Source organism: Simochromis diagramma, unplaced genomic scaffold, assembly GCF_900408965.1.
Source record: "Simochromis diagramma unplaced genomic scaffold, fSimDia1.1 OVJJ01000402.1, whole genome shotgun sequence".
NCBI classification, from domain to species: Eukaryota; Metazoa; Chordata; class Actinopteri; order Cichliformes; family Cichlidae; genus Simochromis; species Simochromis diagramma.
The window spans coordinates 3771597-3796052 of record NW_024386972.1 but is presented as its reverse complement, the minus strand read 5'-3'; the positions used below and the strand labels follow the sequence as shown (position 1 = coordinate 3796052).

Genomic DNA, 24456 nt, shown 5'->3' with positions numbered 1-24456 from the left:
TTGCTTATTTTTTGATTGCAATCCAAAACTTAAATGAATCATGTATGGAAAAATAAATACCCTGTTGTTTTGCTCTGAACTTAATTTATCCACCACAAAGCAAAGCAGATGGTTGACTTTATGAGGCCCGGAATGAGTGCTGACATGTAGCGACCATCTGATGAAAATAAAACACACTCGAGTGGAAATTGGACTTGGGTTTGAATGGGATCCTAGCTTGGTCCTGGGTTATGCATCTACATACCACAGCATTCTTACGAAGCCAAATAGCAGTCCACATATTTCTGGGTCAGGCTCCTTTGCCATTGCATAACAGCACTAGTTTCACTAAATAGTTGCCAGTCTTAATAACATATTTCATCATGATTCCAAGATTGTCGTAAGAGATTAAAAAATGGTTTGAGGACTCGCTGCTAGGCCCTGCACCTCAGACATAAAAAGGAGAACTGGTTGGATCAAGAGTTTTAGTGCAATTCAGTGGTTTAAAACAACTGTTTTCTTCTTGGTTTGTAAGATTTTAGATAGAGCAGGATGATTTCAAGGGAGGGGGGAAGTTTTTCACTTAATATTGATTTACTGATTAAACTTTATTATTTCCTAAAGGATTACTACAAACATTAATCTTCTCCTAAATGTTTTCCTAGCAGCCTGGAAAGGAGCAGTGGAGGCTGTTTCTATCAAAGTTATATTGTTTACCTGGCTTTAATTAAACTCAGCGGAAAGCATCAGTTTATGCATTTAAATAGTGTCACTTCACTTCCTTTCTTGACAGTTGTGACTCTGATTTGCATACTTAGAGCAGCCATAATTAAGTAATTAGTAATGCAGAGCAGTGAAGTTTCCCTCGGAAATTCCTGAAGCTAGAGCGAAAACTCTATTGTTCTGTAATGGTCAGTCGAAGGTCCTTTTCACATAACTTTTAGCTTTTAGACTCGAGTGTAATTTTATTCCTGCAGACTGTTTTTGTATTAAAGTTCTGGATTAAAAACCACCATGTTCATGATTGTATTAATGGCCTTTGGGTGCTCAACTTGATATCACAAGTCACTTTCATCAAAAGCACTCTATGCCCTTTGTCATTCAGATCACTGACACATGCTGTTAATTTCCTTTCAGGTTGATGAAATCTACCATGATGAATCTTTGGGGACGAACATCAACATTGTCCTTGTCCGCATGATAATGGTGGGGTACCGGCAGGTGAGCCATGCCACACAATTTGTGCCTGTGCAAGCAGTATTTCAAATGAGCTTTTAAGGTTTTTATACCACAGGGCTGGTGTAAAAGGCATATTCTCATTGTCTGAGCTGTCTGTGAATACACCTGTGATTTCAGCCTTTGTAATACTGCCTACAGGAAGCAAGATTTTTAACTGTGTTCAATTTTATTTGGAATAAAAACAAGAAGGGCTGAACTCACCACCATGACTCAAGAGAAAATAAGAGAAAGGCAGCAAACATTTTTACAATTTTCAGTGAAAAAAACATGTTTTACTGAATGCAGGCTCAAGTATTGTTATGGCCTGAAACCGTATTCAGTAGCACTCGACCTTATACCCAAAACTGGGAGGTAGAAGAGCAGGTGCTAAGAGAAGTTAATCCACTGATGCCTAAAATATCAGTCCTTTGTACAGATACAGTATGAGAGTGGTGTTATCTTTCTAAGTCCAAGCAGTGAGGTGAATAAGGATTTTTCCCATAATGTCAAACAAATAATTTAAATCTGAGTCAGGTGGTACGTTCACAGTAGAGGCACCAAAGTAACAAGCTAACTTTAAGATGATATGGAAAGCTGAGTTTCATGCCTTGTGGCTTGGTTTCTACTTGGAAAAAGAATTGTTTTGGGCCATTACTGTATATTCGACACAATAAAAAATTGAGATGGGTAAAGTGTAGGTTTGTCAAGAAGATATCATTTATGAGGATAAAAGAAAACACCACTACATGTAGCACAGCTTCCTTATTTTACACCAATTTTTTAATTTTTTTTTGTGCACACTACAAAAAAACAGATTTTTAGTGCAGAGTATTCTAACAATAGACTGGTTAAAACTAGAATGGCTCTAAGCGAGTGGATCCTTCCCCAAAGCCAGTGCCTTTATGCTGCAGTTTAAAAGAAAGGATCTGTTTGGTATCATATGATCTGATTTCTCTGAATAAGCTGATACTTCAACCAAGGAGAGAGCTAGGGCTTGTAAACATTTCTCTTTGTCTGTTTTAGATTATGCATTTGAAACTACCCGGTTGTATTTTGAAAAGCTTAGTGGATAGATGAAGCTTGGGGAAAAGAAGAACCTGTTACATTTCAATGCAGATCCAAATTATTTTAAATTGTTTTCTTTACAACTGTTAAATAGAGCAAGGGCATGGTTGAAATAAGCTCTGACTGCTCTTCTACTTTCTACTACCTGTTAACTTGCTTATTAACTTATTTATAGCGACCGTGAATCTCTCCCAGCAATAATGATTGGTAATTCTGATTGAGTACATAATTTAAGTGAAGTTAAATTATGAAACACACATAAAAAATGAGAGTTCATAGCTTTACTGCTCCACTAAACCGACTTGAAGTGTAGAATTGAATAATTGATTATACCCTATGTGGTCACGGGAGGAAAGTTCTTTTCATCAGATTTTTTTTTAATCCTACTTGTTTCTCTTCAACTTTCCTTTGGAGAGAAAAGAAAAAACCAGTTTTAGAAAAACAATCTTCTCAAGTATTTGAGTGACAGGAGAATCAGGAAGAGCAGTGAAGATGAAAAACAGTTGAGATTTATATATGCAGTAATTTATAAACTAAGCAAAGTTTTGTTTTGGAGCTTACAGCTGCTTTTTTGTTTCTTCTAGCTAACAACTTCTTAGGAAAAAAAGACGCACAGTGAGAAAAAGAGAAAAATATCAGTTTAAGATCATAAATTGGGGTCAGGCTGAGATGAAAGAAAGGCTGTTTCTCAGATGCTGAGTTTAACAAAACGTGTACGAAAATAGTCGGTGTGATATTAGCATTTAATTGAGCTCAGTTGTCTGGTTAAAATAGATGTTTTTTGTATTTCTTTTGGGCAATACAGAACTAATTGCCTGATTATAAGAAAAGGTAACCTTAAGAAGCCCCCATTAAAACACTAAAGTTGATGCAAAAACATATTAAAGCCCAGTACCGGCACATACCATACATATGTAATAAATAGTGAGGAAATAAATGAGTACATATTATATTAACATGATTGATGAAAGAAAGCGACGAATGAATATTGTACAAAAGCTCAGTCACTTTCACTTTTGCTCAGGCTTTCTTTAGTGTAATGAATGATTTAAATGTACTTCCACCATGTGGTAAATACTCATGTAGCATATTAATAACATCGAATAAACAAGCAAAAAAAAAGCAAACTGGTCAATGCTAGCTGGCCAAATGATCTTCCATATCTTCAGTTTATAGAGTTGTACATCAGTATGTGTTTGTGTTTCTGTTCACCTCTCGCCACTTAATGCCAGTCTTGGCATATTTGCTCGTTATCAGCTGAACACATTATAATGAGGTATGAAATATCGTATATTATACACGTGGGGGCAGATGCTAGTGAGTCATTTGCTTTACGCACGTATCCATCTGTCCACAAGTGTCATATTACCTGCATGTCTGACTGATGCTGCTTGGAAACTGGGCATTTTTATTCAGCTTCTGTCTGTTTGTCAGAGCAGAGAGATGCTGTTTACCCAACACCAATTAGATGAGGTCCAACATGCTCTGTGTGTCACCGGCCCTGCTTGCAGCACCCACTCAGAAAATAAAGACAAAGTTTGGCCAGTTCCTCCTGGGTGCCTTCATTTCTCCTGGCCTCACATCGTGTGTGTCGGTGTGTGTAATAGTAGTAGGGTTATCAGTCTCCAGAGCAGTTCATCCAGAGCTGAGTCTTATTGGGAAATTTTCTGTATATTTGTGACACGAAATACAAACCACAATGCATTTATACTCCTTTACAGAAAAACCCCCAAAACAAAACACTGGGGACACTGGCAAAAACAGAAACAGTGTTTTTTTTACTGTGTCGGGCTGTCAGATCAGCCTCATTGGAGGGAAGGAACACCAAAGCCATCATTTGATGTTCTCATGATAATAATGGAGAAAATTGTTCAGTCAAGATTTTCACTCGGGTTATATTTGTTGGCCAACAAATGCAGGAACATATGATTCACAATATATATTTTTTAATGATCTAACCAGCGAGTGACCTCTCATGCCACATGGATGTGGGCAGTTTGACTCACAATAGAAAGGAGCCAGATGAGCTCATACTAGGTTTATCTAAATATCTTGATAGCATTTTTGACACGATGGTGTCAAGAAAGACAAATAAAATTACAACAATACAAAGAGTAACATCAGTGGCAACACTATTTTTAAATTGTCTAAACAACTGAAAAAAATACAGTAACATAATAATTTGTTACATTACTGTCTGTCTGTTTGTGACTGCTGGTAGACGTAGCAGGTTGAATTATAAAATGTACAGAGCTTTACTTTCTGCTCAGATTCAGCCAAATGCTGCAACCTCATCAAGTAGTGCAAATGGATAATGATTCAAAGCATACTGCAAAAGCAACTGAAGGGTTTCTGGAGGTAAAGAAAGTGATAGTCTTCAATAGTCAAGTCAATCTGCCTGATCTCAACCCAACAGAGCATGCTTTTCTAAATGCAGTGAATGCAGAGAGACCCAGAAACAAAGCTGGCAGCAGTAAAGAGACTTCAGGCAGTGATTGGCTACAAAGGTCTTGCTGAAGGTCTTTGGTCACATATTGTTTGTATGATGTACAATTCATACTGGTGGTGTACAAGGTAAAAATACTAAAATTGTGTTTTGGTTCATTTAAAGGTATATAGGTCTTTTTAAAAGTATATAGTTAGTGCAACACAGCTTGAATAGTGCTGTGTTTCTAGTGACATATTTCATAGCCTATCAAATAGAGTTGGTGGTATAGCCTGCTACTATTTCTGTCTAGTCGCTGGTAGACTTTTCTCAGCTACTGATCTCTTGAAATTTCTCATAAGTTGTTCAGTGTTGCAGACTCAGCTACTTCAGCTGCTAGTGAGCAGACGGGCTGTGTACCTGCCTGTGTGCTTGTGTTGTCTCAAGTTGTGTATCAACTAGAGGTTTGTTAGCCACTACAGCTCACGTTACAAGTTACAAACCTATTAATTGTTTCATAATCACTGGCAATTTAGCAAAAAGTAAAATTAATACCTGTAATCCTAAAGGTTCCCCTGTTTTTCTAACCAACATGTCCCTTTTTGTCCTCAAATGCACAAAAAATATAACTTATTTTCAGCTATTTTCTTTGACAGTTTTTCAAATGACAGTACATCTACTGCACTGATGTAAAGGTAAAAGGGTGATGAGTCTTCTTTCACCTTAGAAAGAACCTTAACCGTTGTTAAGGCGAACGGCAGGGTTACCCTCCTATTTATTTTTACAGTCTGCTAACGTTTTTTTCTTGGTCCTGTTCATTCTGCAGTCTATAAGCCTGATCGAACGTGGCAACCCATCTCGCAGCCTGGAGCAGGTGTGCCGATGGGCCAACACGCAGCAGCGCCGCGACCCTGACCATGCCGAGTACCATGATCACGCCATCTTCCTCACAAGGCAAGATTTTGGTCCCGCAGGTATGCAAGGTACTGTATTTTTCTCGATCGAGGCCTGTGCAGACTGAGTGCTGATATCTGCTTCCATTCACAAAGGGGTTGGCTTCAAGTCTTGCCCAGGTAAGGTTGATGGAAATATAAAAGTGGGGGCTGCAGCTGAGGTCTTGAACCCAATTCCGGAAATGGCAACCTCATGAGAAAATAACTGCTGAGTTGTTTCCAAAACCTTGCTGACTTGACATTGATGCCACCCTGGAAAAATGAAAAATTGAGATACTGAAGAAGGTTTTTGGCATGTAGAGAAAAAACAGAACATGTTTGTTAGTTTGCCAGTTATATAAACTAATTGTTCTTTTTTTTAATCAGTGACTGTTGGAAAGTTCAGTTTGAACTTTTCTGTACTTTCAGTAGATTATTGTCAATCCAAATATTACTGTACATGTATGCAGTCATTTTGCAGCAAATTTGTGCTATACATGTTGTTCTCCTAGTTTTATGCCTCACCATTTGTTTCTTCTTTTCAGTCCTTCAAAACAAAATTTGAAGTGAACAGCCAAACCTGCAGAAAACACTGGGTCCCGAATGAACAAACCTCTGTGCTTGCATGCACTCGATATCTTGCACTGACCTGTGTATATTTTTAACTTTTATAGAGCACGTGTCATGTTTCGAGGACAGCCTGGGGCTACCTGGTTTGCTTGTCACACCTCTAGGTGTTACCATAGCTGCAGTTCTGTTGTGTTCATAACAAACCTAGTTTCTATGATACCTTGAGCTAGGTTGGGCTGAACCCTGTGCTGCATCTCAAGGTCACAAGCAGACCTCACACATTCTTGTGAAAGTTTAGCGGTGAGATGGTAGATTTTGTGTCCAAACAAGTAATGGGCTGTTGGGTAAATAGAGTAAGTTAATGGAGCAACAGGAGATGCAGAAAGTTGTCTTAAATGGTGTCATTAGGTGATATTGAGTTTGCCACGTTTTAAAAATGTTACCGATTAAATCCTCTGAAAGTGTTTTTGATCTGGTCTCCTTGGCACCAAAAGATTTAACATGATGTTCCCAAGATGTTCAGTGTTTGAGTTTATCAACCAGATGGCGGACACCACCTCTCTCCTCAATCTTCACATCAGCCATAGAGAAACACTTTTTTTTTTTATTACTGTAGTAATTGCTGCACCTTTTTGCTTCAGTGTGCATAGCTCCAAATGGCCTTTCATGGGAATGTAATCAGCATTCTCCTGAATTCCTTTTATCTGCCTTTCAGATAAAGAGTCATGCTCCACATCTGCTTTCATGTTTTGCAACTTCACTTTCAGTGTTAATATGTCCATTTTGTTTTCATTCATGAATAGAGCCTTTAGTCATTCTCTTCATAAAGGCATCGTCATCATGCTGTAGCTAAAGCTCACTCTGCTGTGACTGAAATAACCCACTGCAGACATTCAAATAACTTGACATGTACACATGGCTTTATCACCAGCTGTCTGCCTGCTGCATTTTCTGCTTTTTTACCTGCATGCCAAAAAAAACAGTCTTCTGATGGTCAGAAAGCATGGAAATTATCTGAAAGCTGTGGCAAAAAAGAAGGCCAGAATGGGCGTGCTTCTGATCCAAGCTGATTCGCACTAAGCTGAATTGCTGCACACCTCTTGATCGAGTTATGTTTAATGTCTGTGCTTTGCTTAAAAGTTTGTCGTCCTCGTGAGCTGTGTGAAATGTTGTGGTACCAACCAGGTGTCTGCTGGGTAATAATGATGGCAGGCTTCTGAAACTGCTTTGGGAGTTTCTTTATGTTTGATATGCAAGCTGTGTAGAGCTACTGCTGCTATTGAGGGATTTGCTAGAAGTATTTTACCTCGGTTCGTTCACCTTAAATGAATGAAAGTGCCACTGTGTGAATGTAGCCTACTCTGATAAATCGCAATGTAAACACACAGATATGTGGGGCTTTTTTTTCATTGAAAGAAGCTGAGCAATCACCATCACTCTCTTTATAACTCACACACACTCAAGAGCCAGTGTGACAGCCAGCTGCTCACCAAAAAGAGATTAAAACCTTCACAATGAATGCAATTACTCCATATTTAGAAATCCTTTTTCCACTTCGTTGCACTGCATGAGAATGTCACCACTTTCATTCTTGATTATCAGGGCTGTGTGGTCTTTTGTGTCGCTCAGGGTATGCTCCAGTGACGGGGATGTGCCACCCACTGAGGAGCTGCACTCTGAACCATGAGGATGGCTTCTCCTCTGCCTTTGTGGTTGCTCATGAAACCGGCCATGTGTGAGTAATGGCATCATGATGAATGCCCAGCAGGGCCACTCACAACATCTTTCTGTGTGCATTTAAGTTAATAGTTTTTGTGTGATTGTAGTTTGTGAACATAAACAGTGATCCGTTGTTGTGAAAAAGCATTTAATCTGATCTCCAGCTGCGTTTTACACATAGATATGAAAGCAGTATTTTTTTTAACATTATGCTTTCTGTGCCTTTTGTGTAGACACAAAACATGAATGAATTTTTTTTGTGCTTAAACTAACCTGTGCTTAAGCATGATATACTTTAACCATTATGCTATCAATACATCTACTCCTGCTGTCAAGGTCAATGGTTGCTAAGGTAGCAAGAGGCTAAAAGTTACTGTAGCAACAGGCTGGTGTATTCAATAAATGTATGGAGCTGCTTATTAACAGTTATAGTGCTATACAAAAGTCTTTAGTAACCCAAATATGTTGGAGGGAAAAAGGAAAATAGGTGCACTGACTTATTGAAACACGTGAAAAAACGCAGACTCATGGAAAGTTAGTACAGCTTTAATGAGCTTTAAGATTAGTATTTGGCATTACCACCTTTATTGTTCAAAACAGACTCTTTTAGACAAACTCTTGTAAGAACACAGTGAATACATTTTTTTCTGTGTCCATAATTCCATAAATTTTAGATAGAGACTCCCCAACACCACAGATTAAAATGCCAAACCACGACAGATCCTCCACTGTCTTTCACAGATGGTTCTTGACACTTGACACTCACCAATGAGATTGTCACATGACATTTTGGAATGGGGATATTTATATTTTTTAACTTGAGCGTTTATTTGAGTGTTTCTCAGTTCAATAAATCTCTATTCATCTAAAGGGTATAACAAAAAAGGGTGAAGAAAACAAGCTTTTTTGCTTGATTTAATGAATAAAAATAACTGCAAGCAAACTAGTGACAAAGATACTTGGGCAGGTTGTCATATTATAGAACTATAGAAAATAGAGATGCACCAGGTGGAAGCTGTGGCTGAATATAGTATTCAAGAAATAGGAATGTAATATCTAAACGGTCTGTGCTCATTTGAGCCTCACATCTAATTGAATTAAATGTACAGTCGAGGCATGCAGTATGCTCACCACTTTTATGTGATAGACAAATCATACTATGACTTGTGAAGGCAAAACGGGATAAATGCTTGTGGTACATTTAAGTTAAGCACCAAAGACAAATGGTCAGGCACGACATTCTCATAATAAATCAGATAAAATACTGCAACTAATTATTTCTGCATTTGTGCGATTGAAATGAATTCGAAATGTGTGTGCAGTGACACCGTTTGAAAGATTTGGCCGAAATAATTTTGGAGTGAATATCCATATATGTTCTGGCAATTATTTCATGGTTTAGGATTCTTCCCATCCATCACACCACTGGGACAGGTCCTGTCCTCATCTATTTGCTGGATTTCTTCCTATTTCTGAGAAAAACGACTTTCTGTTCCTCTGTTGCCACTTCTTCTTTAGTCTTCCACTTGTCCAGTTTCTTCAGATTTTTTAAGGACCCACTGCACACCATGCTGAAATATGCCAAGTTTTCAGTTAATAGTTCTTTGGGAACCTCTTGGTGCAAAAAATCCAGAAACTTTATGCCTGTCACACTGTGTCACTTTTGGCATTTTTGTAGATTCAGCTAAAAAAACAAAAAGGGGGAAAAATCATGTATTTTTGTGACTGGCTGCTAGTAACAAAGTGCCCAAGGACACAAGGTTTTTTCATATTTGATTTATTCGTAGGTCAGTGTCATGTGGCTTAACAAAAAAATAGACGAGCAAAAAACAAAAAAGGTCCTTAATGTGAATTAGGGGAGCGAACTGCATTCACAGCATTTATAACTGTGTCAGTGACTGAAAAACTTAATAAAACGGGGGAACACAGATGCTATAATAATAATGTGCAATGCTTTTTAAAATAATTTTAATAGTTTGAGTGCCAGGATCTTTTTTTAAATTTATTTATAATTTATTTATTTTTTAAATTTAAAACCAGACCAGACAGTTTAGATTGTCACATGATATATTTTCAGCAGATGGACTGACTCTGTCAAAAATCTCCTGAAACCCTCTCCACAGCTGACTCATCAACCAACAGGATATACAGGACTCTGCATGCAACAACACATGACAAGAAAGCTCAGGATGAAAGTCTTCTTTGCTTTTTCATAACCTACCCATTAGAAAACATGTTAAAACCGAGCAATATATACATCATATATTTTACACTGTTAGTGTTTGATATTAAAATGTGATTGTTTTACTCAATTATTCATCATGACTCAGAATGTCAAGTTGTTTTTTAAAAAATTCAAACAATTTAGACGAGAATGGTTTGAATATATTTTGCCTGTTTGTCTTATCGAAAATGATTGATTGAAGTTTTATATTCTGCTTCAGTAAGTGGTTGAGGCGTGAGGCACGAGCCTATGAATGCAGAACTATTCTGCAACAGACATAGTCAGAGGTAGTTGGATTGGTGTCATTGCACCCTGCAGAGTTTTTAATTGCACCAGTTAATTGCAGGTGCAATTATCGTTGCTTTGCAAAACAACACCTGTAGAAAGTCAAACCCACTTGATTTCTTTTTTCTCTTTTGTTTTTCTTTGTATTTTCCTGCCAGAAGCAGTCAGATCTGAGCAGCATTTCGTCTGAAATACATTTATTTTTTGCATATGGGGCATGGATTTATTACACGGCAAAGCCTTTTATCAGATATGTTTAAAAACAACCTCTTGTTTTGAGTCCAAGTTTGCCTCTTTTTTAGTTTGACCTTAGTTAGTTTTTGTCATTTTACAGCATCGTTGTTTTTCTGCGATTCAAACGCCTGCTGACCTCACAGCAGTCATCATGGGATAAGATCACACCTAATCATCTGCGACCTGTTTGTGTCTTCATGGCTGTGTGGGCTTATTTGTGGCCTCCTCAATCCAAACACATGAGAGCTAGCTGAAATGAAAGCTACACGTTTCCAGTAGGTGTGAATATGAGTTTGCGCTCTGTAAAAGACTGGCAACCTCTCCACTATATTCTCTTCCTTATGGCCAGTGCACACAGGGACCAGCTTAAGCTTTTTGTGACTCTTTAATGAAGGTAATAGAAGTTAAATGAAATAATATATTATATATCAAAATATTGTTGTCACTGACAGCAGTAATATTGCCATGATAGGTATTATTTTCAAACCCCTTAAAGGCAGTATTTCAGTTATTTGTTGGGAGCAAGACACAACTGATGTATTCTTAATTAACAGCTGAAGACTGTTCCTGCGGTTTTGTCCACTTGTCTTAAACTACGTGTGGATATCCTGCTGTGATGCTGCATGTTCAGTGTTTGAATAACTCATGAAAAAGAAGAAAAGAAGGCAATTATTTTGTTGGCATTCAAATACAGTGTCCACAAAGCTTCACCAACTTGATAGTTAATTTAGAGCTTACCTCCCCTGTTAATCGAGCTTCTGTACTTTCTTACTGGAGGTTGGTGTTCCTGGAGCGCAGCTTTAATGAGGCTTGCAATTACTCTATATCAAATAAACAACAGTAAAAAAATTTAACATTTAAAAAGCACAGCTTCCATAAAAATGTCTAAGGGAATCATAAGTCCGATGCTGATAACCACCTGCACATGCACTCTCCTCTAATCTCACTTGTCCAGCATTTAGCCTGCTTTGACCATGCCTGTTTTTGTGAAGCATTATCTGTCCGGTTTCTATCAGTTAAGCCACTAACTTATCGCTCAAAGAAATATTTCAACATTTTAGAAAATTGTTTTTCTTTGTTGCATAATGTTAAAAGACAACATTTTGATTGTTTTTATGATAAATTTTTATCTACCACTGGCAGCCACCCCCATAACTTTATACAATAATCAAAGCATATAAACAATATGGCTGTTTTATAGTTTCCAGGCAGCAGAGCTTCTAGGAGATTATTGGTTAGAGATTCTGGTGCAATAAAATAGCAAAGTGACATTTTTACACTTGCATGATTTAACTCTTACATACTGTTCACATTTTAATTCTTCACAGTATTGTCCCAGTCAGCTTTGCTGGGTCAAGAATTCTCTCATAAAAAGTGTTTGTTCCACATTTTGAACTGCAAATCTATTCAGACGTATAAATATTCCATCTGACATTAATAAACAGATGATTAATGAATTCATTTACAGCAGGGAGACCATATTTTTTTTGATTTTACAGCATTTGTTTTAGTTGGGAAAACATCTACTATCACAAAATATCATGTCCTGTTTTACCCAAAACATAAAAACATAAAATAAACCTAACTATAACCTCTATGGGGACCTATGCAGTAGTTGTGGGAATACAGACAGTGTCAAGGTTCCCCTTGAAGTATTCTACCAAACAAAATAAAACATCAAAAATCACAGGGAAAAAAAAGAAAAAAACCCACACGGAGACAGAGACAACACAGTATCGAGATTTCCTAAAACCACAAAAGTTTCTTAAGCAGACACACAGTGATAGATCTAAAATCCATCTGAATGGATACAGTTCATGTCAAATTTAACCCATAATATTGTCAATTCACAAAAACTTGTATGTTATGACATTTTTAATATTTTCATTTTAGGAAAAGTCATCAATTTTTAGGATAAAATAGTAAGATGTATTTAACGCTATCAAATGTCAACAGTATGTAACAGTTTAATAAGTGCTGTAGCATTAGTGTGATAGTAGTGACTCAGTAATGTGTGTGTAGGCTGATTTTTTTTCTACCTTTGGAAAAGAGCCTGTTGCTCTTGCCATTCTCCATGCAAATCTATATTGGCTTTCTGCTACCTGTACCTTCATAATTAGCATATAGACAAAGAATAATTAAAGAGTACTTGAAGTTATTTTTTAAATGGTTTAATTTGTAGACGTTAATGTTTTATAAATTGATGTTTCTGTGTTTGTTCTTCATCTATACCGACAGCTGTTATCCGGACTGCTTCAAATGTCACACGTGTATTGCTGGGGAACCTGCTGTGACTTAGATAAAATCGAACAAGCTTGTAACTTTGAAAAGAACTAAAAGAATTATGATAGCTGACAGTTTCCAAATTTCAATCAGTGTTCAGAAAGTGCAGAGGTGCAGTATACAACTCTGCTTACTACTACGCAATCCTGTTGTATTCGTAGTGCAAAACAACAGAAAGAATTCAGAAAATATTGTTTGTTGTGACTTTATCTCTTGCTGTGATCACAATCTATGCTCTTCTGTGCTTTTGTCCTTCAGGTTGGGTATGGAGCATGATGGCCAAGGGAATCATTGTGCTGATGAGACCAGCATGGGTAGCATCATGGCACCACTTGTTCAAGCAGCTTTTCACCGCTATCACTGGTCACGTTGCAGCAAGCAGGAGCTCAACAGATACATCCAGTATGTTTGCTATTTGCACAGCTGTTGTGTAAATTAATTTGTTCCTTCTCTTTTCATATGTGGTCTGCTCCTGACCTCGCATTGCATATAACATTTATGTCCTTATTATTCTTATTGCTTCCTCAGCTCCTATGACTGCTTGCTGGATGATCCCTTTGAACATAAGTGGCCCAAGCTTCCTGAGCTCCCTGGAATAAATTATTCAATGGATGAACAGTGCCGCTTTGATTTTGGTGTTGGTTATAAAATGTGCACTGCTGTAAGTAAGCTTTGTGGCCCCAATATATATATATTTATTCATTTGAATTATTTATTTATTCTACCATATAATAACCACATAATTAAAATAATTAGAATAGTCAACAATTTTTAATCAGTATTTTTTAATGCTGCAAAGGAGTAAGTTCTGTTTTTTAACAGGGAAAAACTGTGTTTGCTTATCTATGTTTCCAAAAAGAATTAGTGCTCAGATTTGCTGTTTAATTGCTCATTTAGTTTCGAACCTACGACCCCTGCAAGCAGCTGTGGTGCAGCCACCCTGACAACCAGTACTTTTGTAAAACTAAAAAAGGTCCTCCTGTGGATGGAACAGAGTGTGCACCAGGAAAGGTAGGAAATGTCTCTGAATCATCTGTAATTTTATTTTTTCTTTACAATAATTGCTAAGTGGAACTCTCTAAAAATAGGAAGCGGAAATAAAGTTTCTGAGCAATATTTTCAGAGAAGCCAAATGTCCTCAGTTTGGACTTGTTGACCTTTCTTTTCTTCTTCCTTTCCCCCTGTCTCTCATTTTTAATGGACACTGATTTTCAGTGGTGCTTCAAGGGTCATTGCATCTGGCGAACCAGCCAGGAGCCTCAGGGCCATGATGGAAGTTGGAGTTCTTGGTCAAAGTTTGGCTCTTGCTCCAGAACATGTGGAGGTGGAATTCGCTCCCGCAGCAGACTGTGCAACAATCCTCCGTGAGTGCTACAGCAACAAGGAAGCTGAATCTATGTCGCAAAACTAAGAAAAAAACAGAAAATAAAACAGCTATACAGATAGTGAAAAAATAGTATTTGATCACACAGTATCATCAGTATCAGTATTCATCTAAAAGATGTTAATGTACTATATAAGTGTAAATGAAGAGCTTCAGGGACGTTTTTTTAATCCAGTCCTGGGTTTGTTAAGCTTGACTTAGATTTGGTTTCATTAATTTATTTATAAAACTATAAAAACCTCATACTGCGTTTATACTATTAATGAAGAGAAAGGTCAAAGTGAGGTGTTATGATGGTGTAATAGAATTAAATGTGATTTCATTGTATTTTAACAGTGTAACTTTAACAACAACAGCTGTTTACAGGAAAGAAGAAATATTATAATGTAAGTAATTTTAAGTAGTACAGAAGTTAAGTGGTGCATTTTACAGGAAAGGAGACACAAAAGATAATGAAAATGATTTTAAGGAGGATGTAAGTCATTTTAACTAGAGTAAAAAACTTACAATAATTATGATTGCATCTCTAATACTACGCGTTGTTTGTTGAAGTTAAATTTTGAATTCTCAGCTTTCACATTCTGGCCATTACCGTTTTAGGATTTTCTTTGTTTGTTTGTTTGTTTTTAATCAGAAACAAATAAAGAAATTACACATACTCAATGCTAATGCAGTATCAGCTTGTAAAAGACAAGGCAGCCAAACCCTAAAACAGGCTCTTGTGCCCTATTTTATTGTATATTTTATTTAATGACTTACAGAATGAACAAAGCTTGTACGCAACATGTTATATTAAAAAAATCTAACTTTCGGTAAATCAAACTAGTGTTTGCTGAGACCATAGAGCATATCTAACATACAGTAGCAGTCACTGCCACCTTATTTCTTTTTGCAGCCAGAGCTCTTTGCCCCCAGCTGGTTATTAGAAATAATGTATTTACTCATTACCCAACAGAAACACTGATTTTTCCAGCTGAGGTTAGCCAACATAATCAGTGACTGCATTCCATTTAGGTTTTCATTTTACTGAGATCTCAGAATCAGAAACAAAATCATTATTGTCATTAAAGCAATGAAACTTTTAACAGTGAAATTGAGGTGCAATTTTTTCAGTGGACAGATTTGATCTGATCTGCAATGTGTTTTAATTTTAGATAAGATTTAAGTGTGCAGATTCTTTTGTTGATGTTCTTTCGTTAACTGTAATAAAGACACATTCCTAACCAACTTTAAGGCTAAAATCAGATGACCTGTTCAAAATTTTACTTTCTTTTTTTCTAATACTCAACTGGTAGAAAAGTTTCACTCAGTGCTTTAATCAGAGCTTGTAAATGTCAGTAAAGCAGACTGATTTCTTGCATGAACTGCACAACAACATACCGTGACAAATAGTATGTAGGCCATAATGTAGTCTGCTGATATATGGGATTGATTAGCACAGCAGACAGTTTGATTTTCCATTGCAGGAAAGGTACTGGTGTAAATCGTGACATTATTTACAGCATGATGTTTCAGTTAGAGATTTCTGACATTGTTGTCCCCTTAGATATAGTTCTGGCTCATTGGGGCTCATTGAATGAATTGGAGGTGTTCTTACTAGGGGTGCAACGATACACAAAATTCACGGTTCGGTTCGGTTCGATACTTTGGTGTCACGGTTCGATATTTTTTCGATACAAAAAAAATGTTCATGCCTTTTTAATTTGTCATTTATTAAAATTATAAATATATATTTTAACTCAAAAGTACAGTTTTTAAATTTAATGTTGCTGAAACAAAAGTAATTAAAAAAATTAATATATCTCAGGGCTCTCAAAATTTCAAAATCCCTGGTAGCCCTTCGGGCAGGGACTCTTCAGTTTTTGGTAGCCCAAAATAAATGTAAGTAGCCCGAATAAAAAAGAGAGCAATTTTTTGATTGATGTTTTGTTTCCTGTTTTGTTTCCTTTACAATATTATACATTAAAGTATAATATTGTAAAGGAAACAAAACATTAATCAAAAAATTGTTGAAAAACAAATTACAACATTGTATAAAAATTACAATCATCAACTCAAATACTTGGTTCTAATTGAACAGAAATTTCTATGAACATGTAAGAACTGTGTAGGACATGAATCAGTCTGTGTCAGATCCTGAATTTGAAATTTCCACTGAAGTCACGGGTAAGAGACAAGTGGAACCAAGATCTAGGCCATTTGCTTTTTGAAGTTTGCAAAGACTGCTAAATCGTGCCAGTGGTAGTTCACTCTTTGCAACATAGTACGCTGTTCTAAACAGATTTTTCAGGTTTATTTTTAGTATGTTATTTGCAATTGGTGTTTGTTCTGGGAAAGATATTGCAGACTGAGCAATAATGCATTTCTTGCATTTCTCATGGGTTCTAATGGGGGCCTTTCTTAAAATGACTTGTCCCAGTAACAAAGGCGCTTGTCGACTCAGAAATCGAGAGAAAACCAACAACACACCCGGCAGAACATTATGTTATTTACACGGGTGCACATAAGTGGTCCGCATGTGCGCATTCGCTGTCAAAATAAAAGACGCGCACCAGATAAGAAGTTGCAACGCGCGTTTGCGTCCATATAAAAAGCACTGTTTTTGTCCGCTAGAGTGGGATTTTCACGGCACATTCCGCACCACATCTCTGTGTGTTCATCATTTGTTTGAAGCCAGCTCACCTCCTGCAACCACTTTTCCGAGAATACGTGCTTCTTTTGTGGTTCGGACTCCTTCTGACATTTCTTTGGAGGTAGAGGAACACCAAAGTAATTGCTTAAAGGAGCTTCTTCAACATCTTTAAGAGTTTTAAACAAATGTCTGTCCTCCTCCAGAAAATCTTATGTATGCAAACACGTGTTGCAACTTCATATCTTTTGCGCGTTTTTTTTTTGTTTGTTTTTTTTGACAGCGAATGCGCACCTGCGGACCACTTATGTGCAGCCCCGGTTATATAGCTCGTCATATTGCAGCCACAGAAATTCTTTTGTCCATGAAACCATAAAGCTGCACTTTCTTTTTGCCTTATAGTCTGATTTGTCATAACTTTTCCGTTTTGTGGTAAGCTTTTCTTTGGCTGTCACTTCTTCACCCTGACCTGTCTTATTTGGCTCAGCAGAACTAAAATATATATCCTGCTGCTTTTACAGACACACACACATAACGGTCAGCGATTCTCTGCGCGATCAACCTCTCATATGTTTAAGCTTGCTGCGGGAGATTTCACTTGTCATGTTTGCATAGTAAGCTAACGATTGATAAGACGATGTCAGAGGAATTGGTGCGCAAATTATCATCACTCACCAATCAGTACTGTCGCTCTCTATACACAGTTGTGCGATTGCAAAGTGAAAGCAAAAAACAAGTGCAAATTCAAACGCGATTTCAATATGTCACATATTAACAGTGGCTCACCGATGCCAATGACATAATTACCCAGCTACATTTCCGAAAGAATGCAAAAGCATTGACATATATTTTTCCTTCCTACAATAGCCCGACAGGCAGGGCAGAGATAGATTTTGGTAGCCCAACTGGGGTTGCAAAATCGCTAGCCCGACGTCCCGGGGCTAGCGATTTTGCAAGCCCTGTATCTGATTGAGGAATCACTCATCTTTGGAAAAGAGAGTTTATTACAGAGAAATGGCTCTTTCCAAAATAAAAGCTATACTATACGCTTCTTCTGGGCTATATTCTCAGCAGCATATTGTAGCGGGTCAGGGCTGTTCGGGGTTCTGTTTGTACAGTTATGTTTTGTTTATGTTGCCATAGTGACTGGTGACGCCCTCTCGCTGCGACGGTGTGTCCTTCCGGGGTCAGAGGGCGCCCTGTGTGTTGTTGTTGTTGTTGTTGCTGTGCGGTTGCCGCGCTGAGCAGTTAGCTAGCGGCAGTGTTCTTCTGCAGATGTCAATAAACGGCTGTGCTCCCTGGCTAGCTCACGGGAAGCAAGACCTCCGTCTCCTCGTTGTCTGAGCTCGCCACATTGGTGTCAGAAGTGGGATGATGGTGGCACCCCATGTTCTGACCCGAGTGACTTTTCCCCCGCCGGTCGTGACCGGCCGGTGCGCCAAAAGAAGGCACCTGGACATTTGCAAAGTGAAAGCAAAAAACGCTAGCCCCGGGACGTCGGGCTAGCGATTTTGCAAGCCCTGTGTTACAGGCATGGCCCTTTAAGGATGAAGCCTGATGGGAAATGTATTCGGGATATGTGTAGCGGGACTGCCTGGTGTGTGTGTGTGTGTGAAGAGAGAGCGCGGAGAAGGGGGAAAAGTAACGGTTAGCTACAGAAGAGACGAAAAGAAAATAAATAAAAGGAATATAATAACTCCCTCGACAGCCAGAGTTGTGTCGGCGATGCTCGCTGTGAGTAAACTGTTTCAGCCCACTGTACGCGGTGTTCGTGCCTTAGAGAAGAAATAAAGTTCGGTGAAGCAGTTTCCTACGCCTCCTTCGATCTTTTTGCTAGCGGAGTTGACCTGTATAGTAAGCTGTTGCCGGCTACGAGTCAGTTACGGAACCTTCAAGTAACTGCCAGAGGTTTCCTTACTACGGTTCGGAGCCGCGGATCTGGCGCGGTAACACCTGTATCTGATTGAGGAATCACTCATCTTTGGAAAAGAGAGTTTATTACAGAGAAATGGCTCTTTCCAAAATAAAAGCTATACTATACGCTTCTTCTGGGCTATATTCTCAGCAGCATATTGTAGCGGGTCAGGGCTGTTCGGGGTTCTGTTTGTACAGTTATGTTTTGTTTATGTTGCCATAGTGACGGGTGACGCCCTCTCGCTGCGACGGTGTGTCCTTCCGGGGTCAGAGGGCGCCCTGTGTGGTGTTGTTGTTGTTGTTGCTGTGCGGTTGCCTCGCTGAGCAGTTAGCTAGCGGCAGTGTTCTTCTGCAGATGTCAATAAACGGCTGTGCTCCCTGGCTAGCTAACGGGAAGCAAGACCAAACGACACCTCTGTCTCCTCGTTGTCTGAGCTCGCCACATTGGTGTCAGAAGTGGGATGATGGTGGCACCCCATGTTCTGACCCGAGTGACTTTTCCCCCGCCAGTCGTGACCGGCCGGTGCGCCAAAAGAAGGCACCTGGACATTTGCAGGACTTTGTGTGGGGTAATGGGGTCGTCGGGGACGACTGACCCCTTAGGTGGGGGCTATGTAGCGGGTCAGGGCTGTTCGGGGTTCTGTTTGTACAGTTATGTTTTGTTTATGTTGCCATAGTGACGGGTGACGCCCTCTCGCTGCAACGGTGTGTCCTTCCGGGGTCAGAGGGCGCCCTGTGTGTTGTTGTTGTTGTTGTTGCTGTGTGGTTGCCGCGCTAAGCAGTTAGCTAGCGGCAGTGTTCTTCTGCAGATGTCAATAAACGGCTGTGCTTCCTGGCTAGCTCACGGGAAGCAAGACCAAACGATACCTCCGTCTCCTCCTTGTCTGAGCTCGCCACAATATTAAACATATCAGGTCCCCATAAGGAGAATCATGTGCTAACGGCTGTCTAAATGACTTGGGTAAAGTTTGTAGCATGCATGCTTGTTGTTTTTGTCTGCTTCCACTTGTCTTTGCACTAGGATGATGTCGGCGTAAATGTGCAGTCATATTCGTTGTGTTCCCACTAGTGCTGTCAGCGTTAATCTCGTTGAAATGACGTTAAAGCCACAACACAGCAAATCTCCGTTAACGAGCTACCCCTGGGTGGGGCTAGACAGCCAACACCTTAACGAGCTAACTGTGCTAACACACTAGTTCCCACCCATGTAATTGAGCATTGCGTGGCACATCCAACATACTGTTTTACTTTAGTCCATGACGCGCTTACCTTCAGGGTCATACCTCACATGAAAACCAAAATAATTCCAAACGCCAGATCTGAATGAGGGTGGGGGAGGTTCAATTTGCCATGTTGCAAGGAGAGCTTAACTTCTGTCTCGCTAGCTTGCCCTGCGCTCTTCCTTCTGATGATGCTGTCTGTGTTGAACACTCAGTGGATCTGCGCTTGACAGTGCAGCCTAGGCGGAGTAGTCGAATGCAGATTCACTGAGCGCTCAACACAGACAGCATGTCAGAAGGAAAGTTGATAAAATAAATTACAAATTTTGTATTGTTCGATACATATGCGTACTGAACCGAAAGCACTGTATCGAACGGTTCAATATCGATACAAGTATCGTTGCACCCCTAGTTCTTACAGGTGTTCTGACATCAGTAACTCAAACCTCTGGCAAATTAAACTTTTACAATAAAAGACAATAACTGTACAAATAGCACTGAAATGTTAATGGTTAGTTGTATGCAAACATCTGGATACCCTTGAGAAAATAATATCTTGTTAACTTAAGATGTGAAAATCTGTCTTTCATTAAAAGTCAGTGCACTATTACTTATTATGTTTAGATGAAATAAAAATAAATTAATTTTGTGGACCTGGCTGAGGATTTGTAAGTCAATCCCACTGATGTGCGACAGCCAATTGCACTGGAAACTGGAAAGTTTCCTGCAGTCCTTCCAGAAAGTCAAACAGAAAAGTGATTTTTAGCATGTTGTGTGTTCAGAACAACATGGTACAGCATCATTGGCTTCTTATTGTGTTTTTTTGAGCAGTTCCTGAGCAATTTGTGGTGGGGTGTGCATGCTATAGGAAGCTATATGAATTATTATTATAACATTTTGTAGTTGTGTGCTGTGATATCAGCGACAGAGCATGTTATGCTAAGTAGTCACCTTTTGGGTTCCTAAACGTTTGTGCCTGGAACATTTTTAATTTTTTTTTTAAATGTTTTAAAGATTTCAACACGTTTCTTTTTAATGTTTCTTGGCTAAAGTGATTTTATTTGTATTGTTTGACTTGAAAAAAACAAACAAAAGCAAAGTGTCTATTCTAGGTCAAAAATTTGCATACAGCTTTGGTGTATTACAATTTCGATTACAGAATTCAAACATATTCTTTAGGCTTTTTTAAATATCCATATTCTTTTTTAAAGCTAGGAGGATGGATCAGGTTTCAAATATTTAATAGTAATACACTTACAACTGATTTTAGCCTAAGGAGCTTGGACAGAAAAGCGTCTGGAATTCTTTAAGTTGCTTGAAGATGTTTCCTCTCACATAAGAAGCTTCTTCAGTTACAGACTAATTTTAGTCTTGTTCAATTACAGCCCAAAAAATGACATTTGAATCTTTGGGAACATTATGAAGGAAGTTTGCTCAACAGCATCATGTTTTTGTCCTTGATCAGACCTGCCTACGGTGGTAGAGATTGCCCCGGGTCTGCGTTTGACTACCAGATGTGCAACACAGAGGAGTGTGCAGGCCCTTACGAGGACTTCCGTGCTCAGCAGTGCGTCCAGAGAAGCAACAAATACCATAAAAACATCAAGCACACCTGGCTGCCTTATGAGCACCCAGATGGTAAGAGCTGGCTCTCCGCTTCATTGGTGAGCTTGAAAGTTTTCTGCACAGCAGCAAGAGGACAGATGGTAGTTGCATTAGCAGCTTTTCACAGGAACATTAAGAGTCATGGAGGTGTTATCAGACTGTCAGAGCTTGCGGATGTCTTTATCACATTTGATAATCAGGGTGTGTATGAATGTGTTTTCATGTGCTTTCAGAGGCCCGTAAATGTGAGCTGAGCTGTCAGTCAAAGGAAACGGGAGAGGTGGTATCTATGAACCAGGTGATGCATGATGGGACAAGATGCAGCTACTTAGACCCATTCAGTGTTTGCGCTCGAGGAGAGTGCCTGGTAAGCGTTTGCTCAAAAACATAAACTTTGACATATTTAAGACATAATGAGATAATCAGGCACGTCTTGTGGTTTTTACTACAACACACAAAAAAGTCAGTGACCTTAAGTCTTCAGACTTTGCATTTATATTATTTTGCACTGGGAACGTCGGTCATCCAAGATACAATTAGCAGTAAGCTGTTTACATTTTAAATTAAATGGAATAGATTTTGTCTTAGGGTTTGAAATTCATAATTGGCAATGTTTTGAGAGTATTTTGCCTTTTTTAACAATAGTTTCTAAAGTACACTATCAATTTTAAAATAAAGAAATTAAAAGCTATATATAAGAGCAATTTTATTCTGTTTTCACACCTCAAAATAAATCCTATGTTTTATTAATGCACTATCTATGCATTGCTTTACACCAATAGAATAGAATCTACTAAAGGTCACAACAGTGTGACCTTTAGTAGATTCTATTTTAATGATGGCAATGTTGTTTAAAATTATATATAGATATTTAATTACTGAAGTGTAAGTGAATTGAATAGAATACATCACCTTTTGCCCCTTGACATGGTTTTTATTTTGTCTCCATTTTCACCTTAGGCCCAGTGTGGCAGCGTTGTAGAGAAGACAATCAGTGTTTTGGTTACTCTTTTGTTATGTGTAGACATGTTTCCAATATGCAGTATATTCTATAAGGCACCGTCCAAATCAGACATGTGCTTTGTCCTTCCATGGCATCATTCTCCCAGCAAAACAATCTGCGTCTCTGTAAAAGTCAGTCACAGTGTTCCACTGATGTGATTGACTGGCTGTGCCTTTTCTCCTTACAGCATGTAGGCTGTGACAAGGAAGTTGGGTCTTACAAGCAAGAGGATAAATGTGGAGTTTGTGAAGGAGACAACTCTCACTGCCGCACTGTGAAGCTGACACTCACCAAGACCCCTAAAAAGAACGGTAACTATCAACTGCAGGGGCAGGACAGCGGTGAAATGGATGTTAAACCCTTAGCTAAGAACGAATTTAATGACTAGTTCTTCTATATTTTAGCCACAGTCTACCTATGTACCAGCCTTTATCATCAATCAAAACCCTGTCTTATTATCTTGATTTAGAAATAATTGGCTTCTTTAGAGCCCCCCCAAAAAAATATAACTTGTTTAAAGCGCCGGGCTAAACTGTGCTCTTTCTTTTTGCCTTGTTAGGAATGCTGAAAATGTTTGACATCCCAATAGGGGCCCGCCACATAGTCATTGAGGAGAACGAGACCTCCCCTCATATAATTGGTGAGTGCGTCCCACATTTTTGTCATGTGTGGAAACATCTGATGCTTTTGACTGAAAATAATAGGGCTGGTTTGTGAACAGAATTAGAAGTCAAGGGGTTTGTAAACCAGATTGCAACATATTTTCTTAATAAGAAAGAGATTTCAGAGTCAGCTCACAGAAAGTATCTGAGGTTTCTTTGATGGAAGTAAAATTTACAGAATAGTGATTAAGTGAATAAGGGGGGAATTATTAGGAATAATATGACCTAATAGCATCTTATAGAAACTTTATAGGGACTTTATAGGTTTTGCAGACAACTTCACGATCTATAGTGAGAGCGGTGTGCAGGTGGATGAGCCTAGAGAGGTGGAAGTATGTGCTGGACAAGAGTAACAATGAAACTGCAAGGAACAGATGTAGTGAAGGTGGATACGTTTAAATATGTGGGTTTAACCATACAGTGCAATGGACAGTACACAAGAGGTGGAAAAAAGAGCGTAGGGTGGGTGGACTGGGTGGAAATGAGTGTCAGGCGTGATGTGTGAGAATAGGAGAATTTCCACTGGGAGTGACTTGGAGAGATGGGATTAGAAATAAGTGCAACAAAGGAACAGCTCAGGTTGAGTGGTTGGAGGTGAAGTTAAAGAGGCAAGGCTGAGATGGTATGGACATGTGCAGAGGAAGGGTGTGAATATATGGAGCTGTCACACAGGAGTAAAAGAGCAAAGAGCACAAAGAAGATTCATGGATGCAGTAAAAGAAGATATGCAACGTGCTGATGTGTCAGAAGAGAATGCTACGATGAGATGGAGGAAGATGATCTGGCGTAGCGACCCCTAAAAGAAGAAGGACTTTATTTTTGTTTGTGCAAGTTTAATAACACTTATGCATCAGGAACTACAAAATGTTATAATAATAATTCATATAGCTTCCTATAGCATGCACACCCCACCACAAATTGCTCAGGAACTGCTCAGAAAACACAATAAGAAGCCAGTGATGCTGTACCAGCCTCAGACTCTTTGGATTCTCTGACTAGTCAAGCATCTGCTTCCTGGTACCAGACACAACAGGACACCCCATAGTTCATGTGCTGGTGATCTTGTGACTCAGATATGTTTTGGTGGCACAAGTGTAATGAGAGC

At 38.8% G+C, this 24456-nt stretch overlaps 1 protein-coding gene across 3 annotated transcripts in view; it reads left to right on the top strand.

Moving 5' to 3' along the window:
- Positions 1-24456, top strand: part of LOC120738076 (A disintegrin and metalloproteinase with thrombospondin motifs 14) — a 60269-nt gene that overhangs the window by 28017 nt on the left and 7796 nt on the right. For 2 of the 3 annotated variants that reach the window (XM_040039116.1, XM_040039115.1), the window contains 11 exons: positions 1117-1200; positions 5514-5670; positions 7819-7924; positions 13193-13336; positions 13463-13595; positions 13832-13945; positions 14150-14298; positions 21547-21719; positions 21920-22053; positions 22877-23000; positions 23249-23329. In XM_040039116.1, the coding sequence (XP_039895050.1) occupies positions 1117-1200; positions 5514-5670; positions 7819-7924; positions 13193-13336; positions 13463-13595; positions 13832-13945; positions 14150-14298; positions 21547-21719; positions 21920-22053; positions 22877-23000; positions 23249-23329 (1399 nt within the window). The remainder of the gene's footprint in view (positions 1-1116; positions 1201-5513; positions 5671-7818; positions 7925-13192; positions 13337-13462; positions 13596-13831; positions 13946-14149; positions 14299-21546; positions 21720-21919; positions 22054-22876; positions 23001-23248; positions 23330-24456) is intronic. The other variant, XM_040039117.1, reaches the window with a different exon arrangement.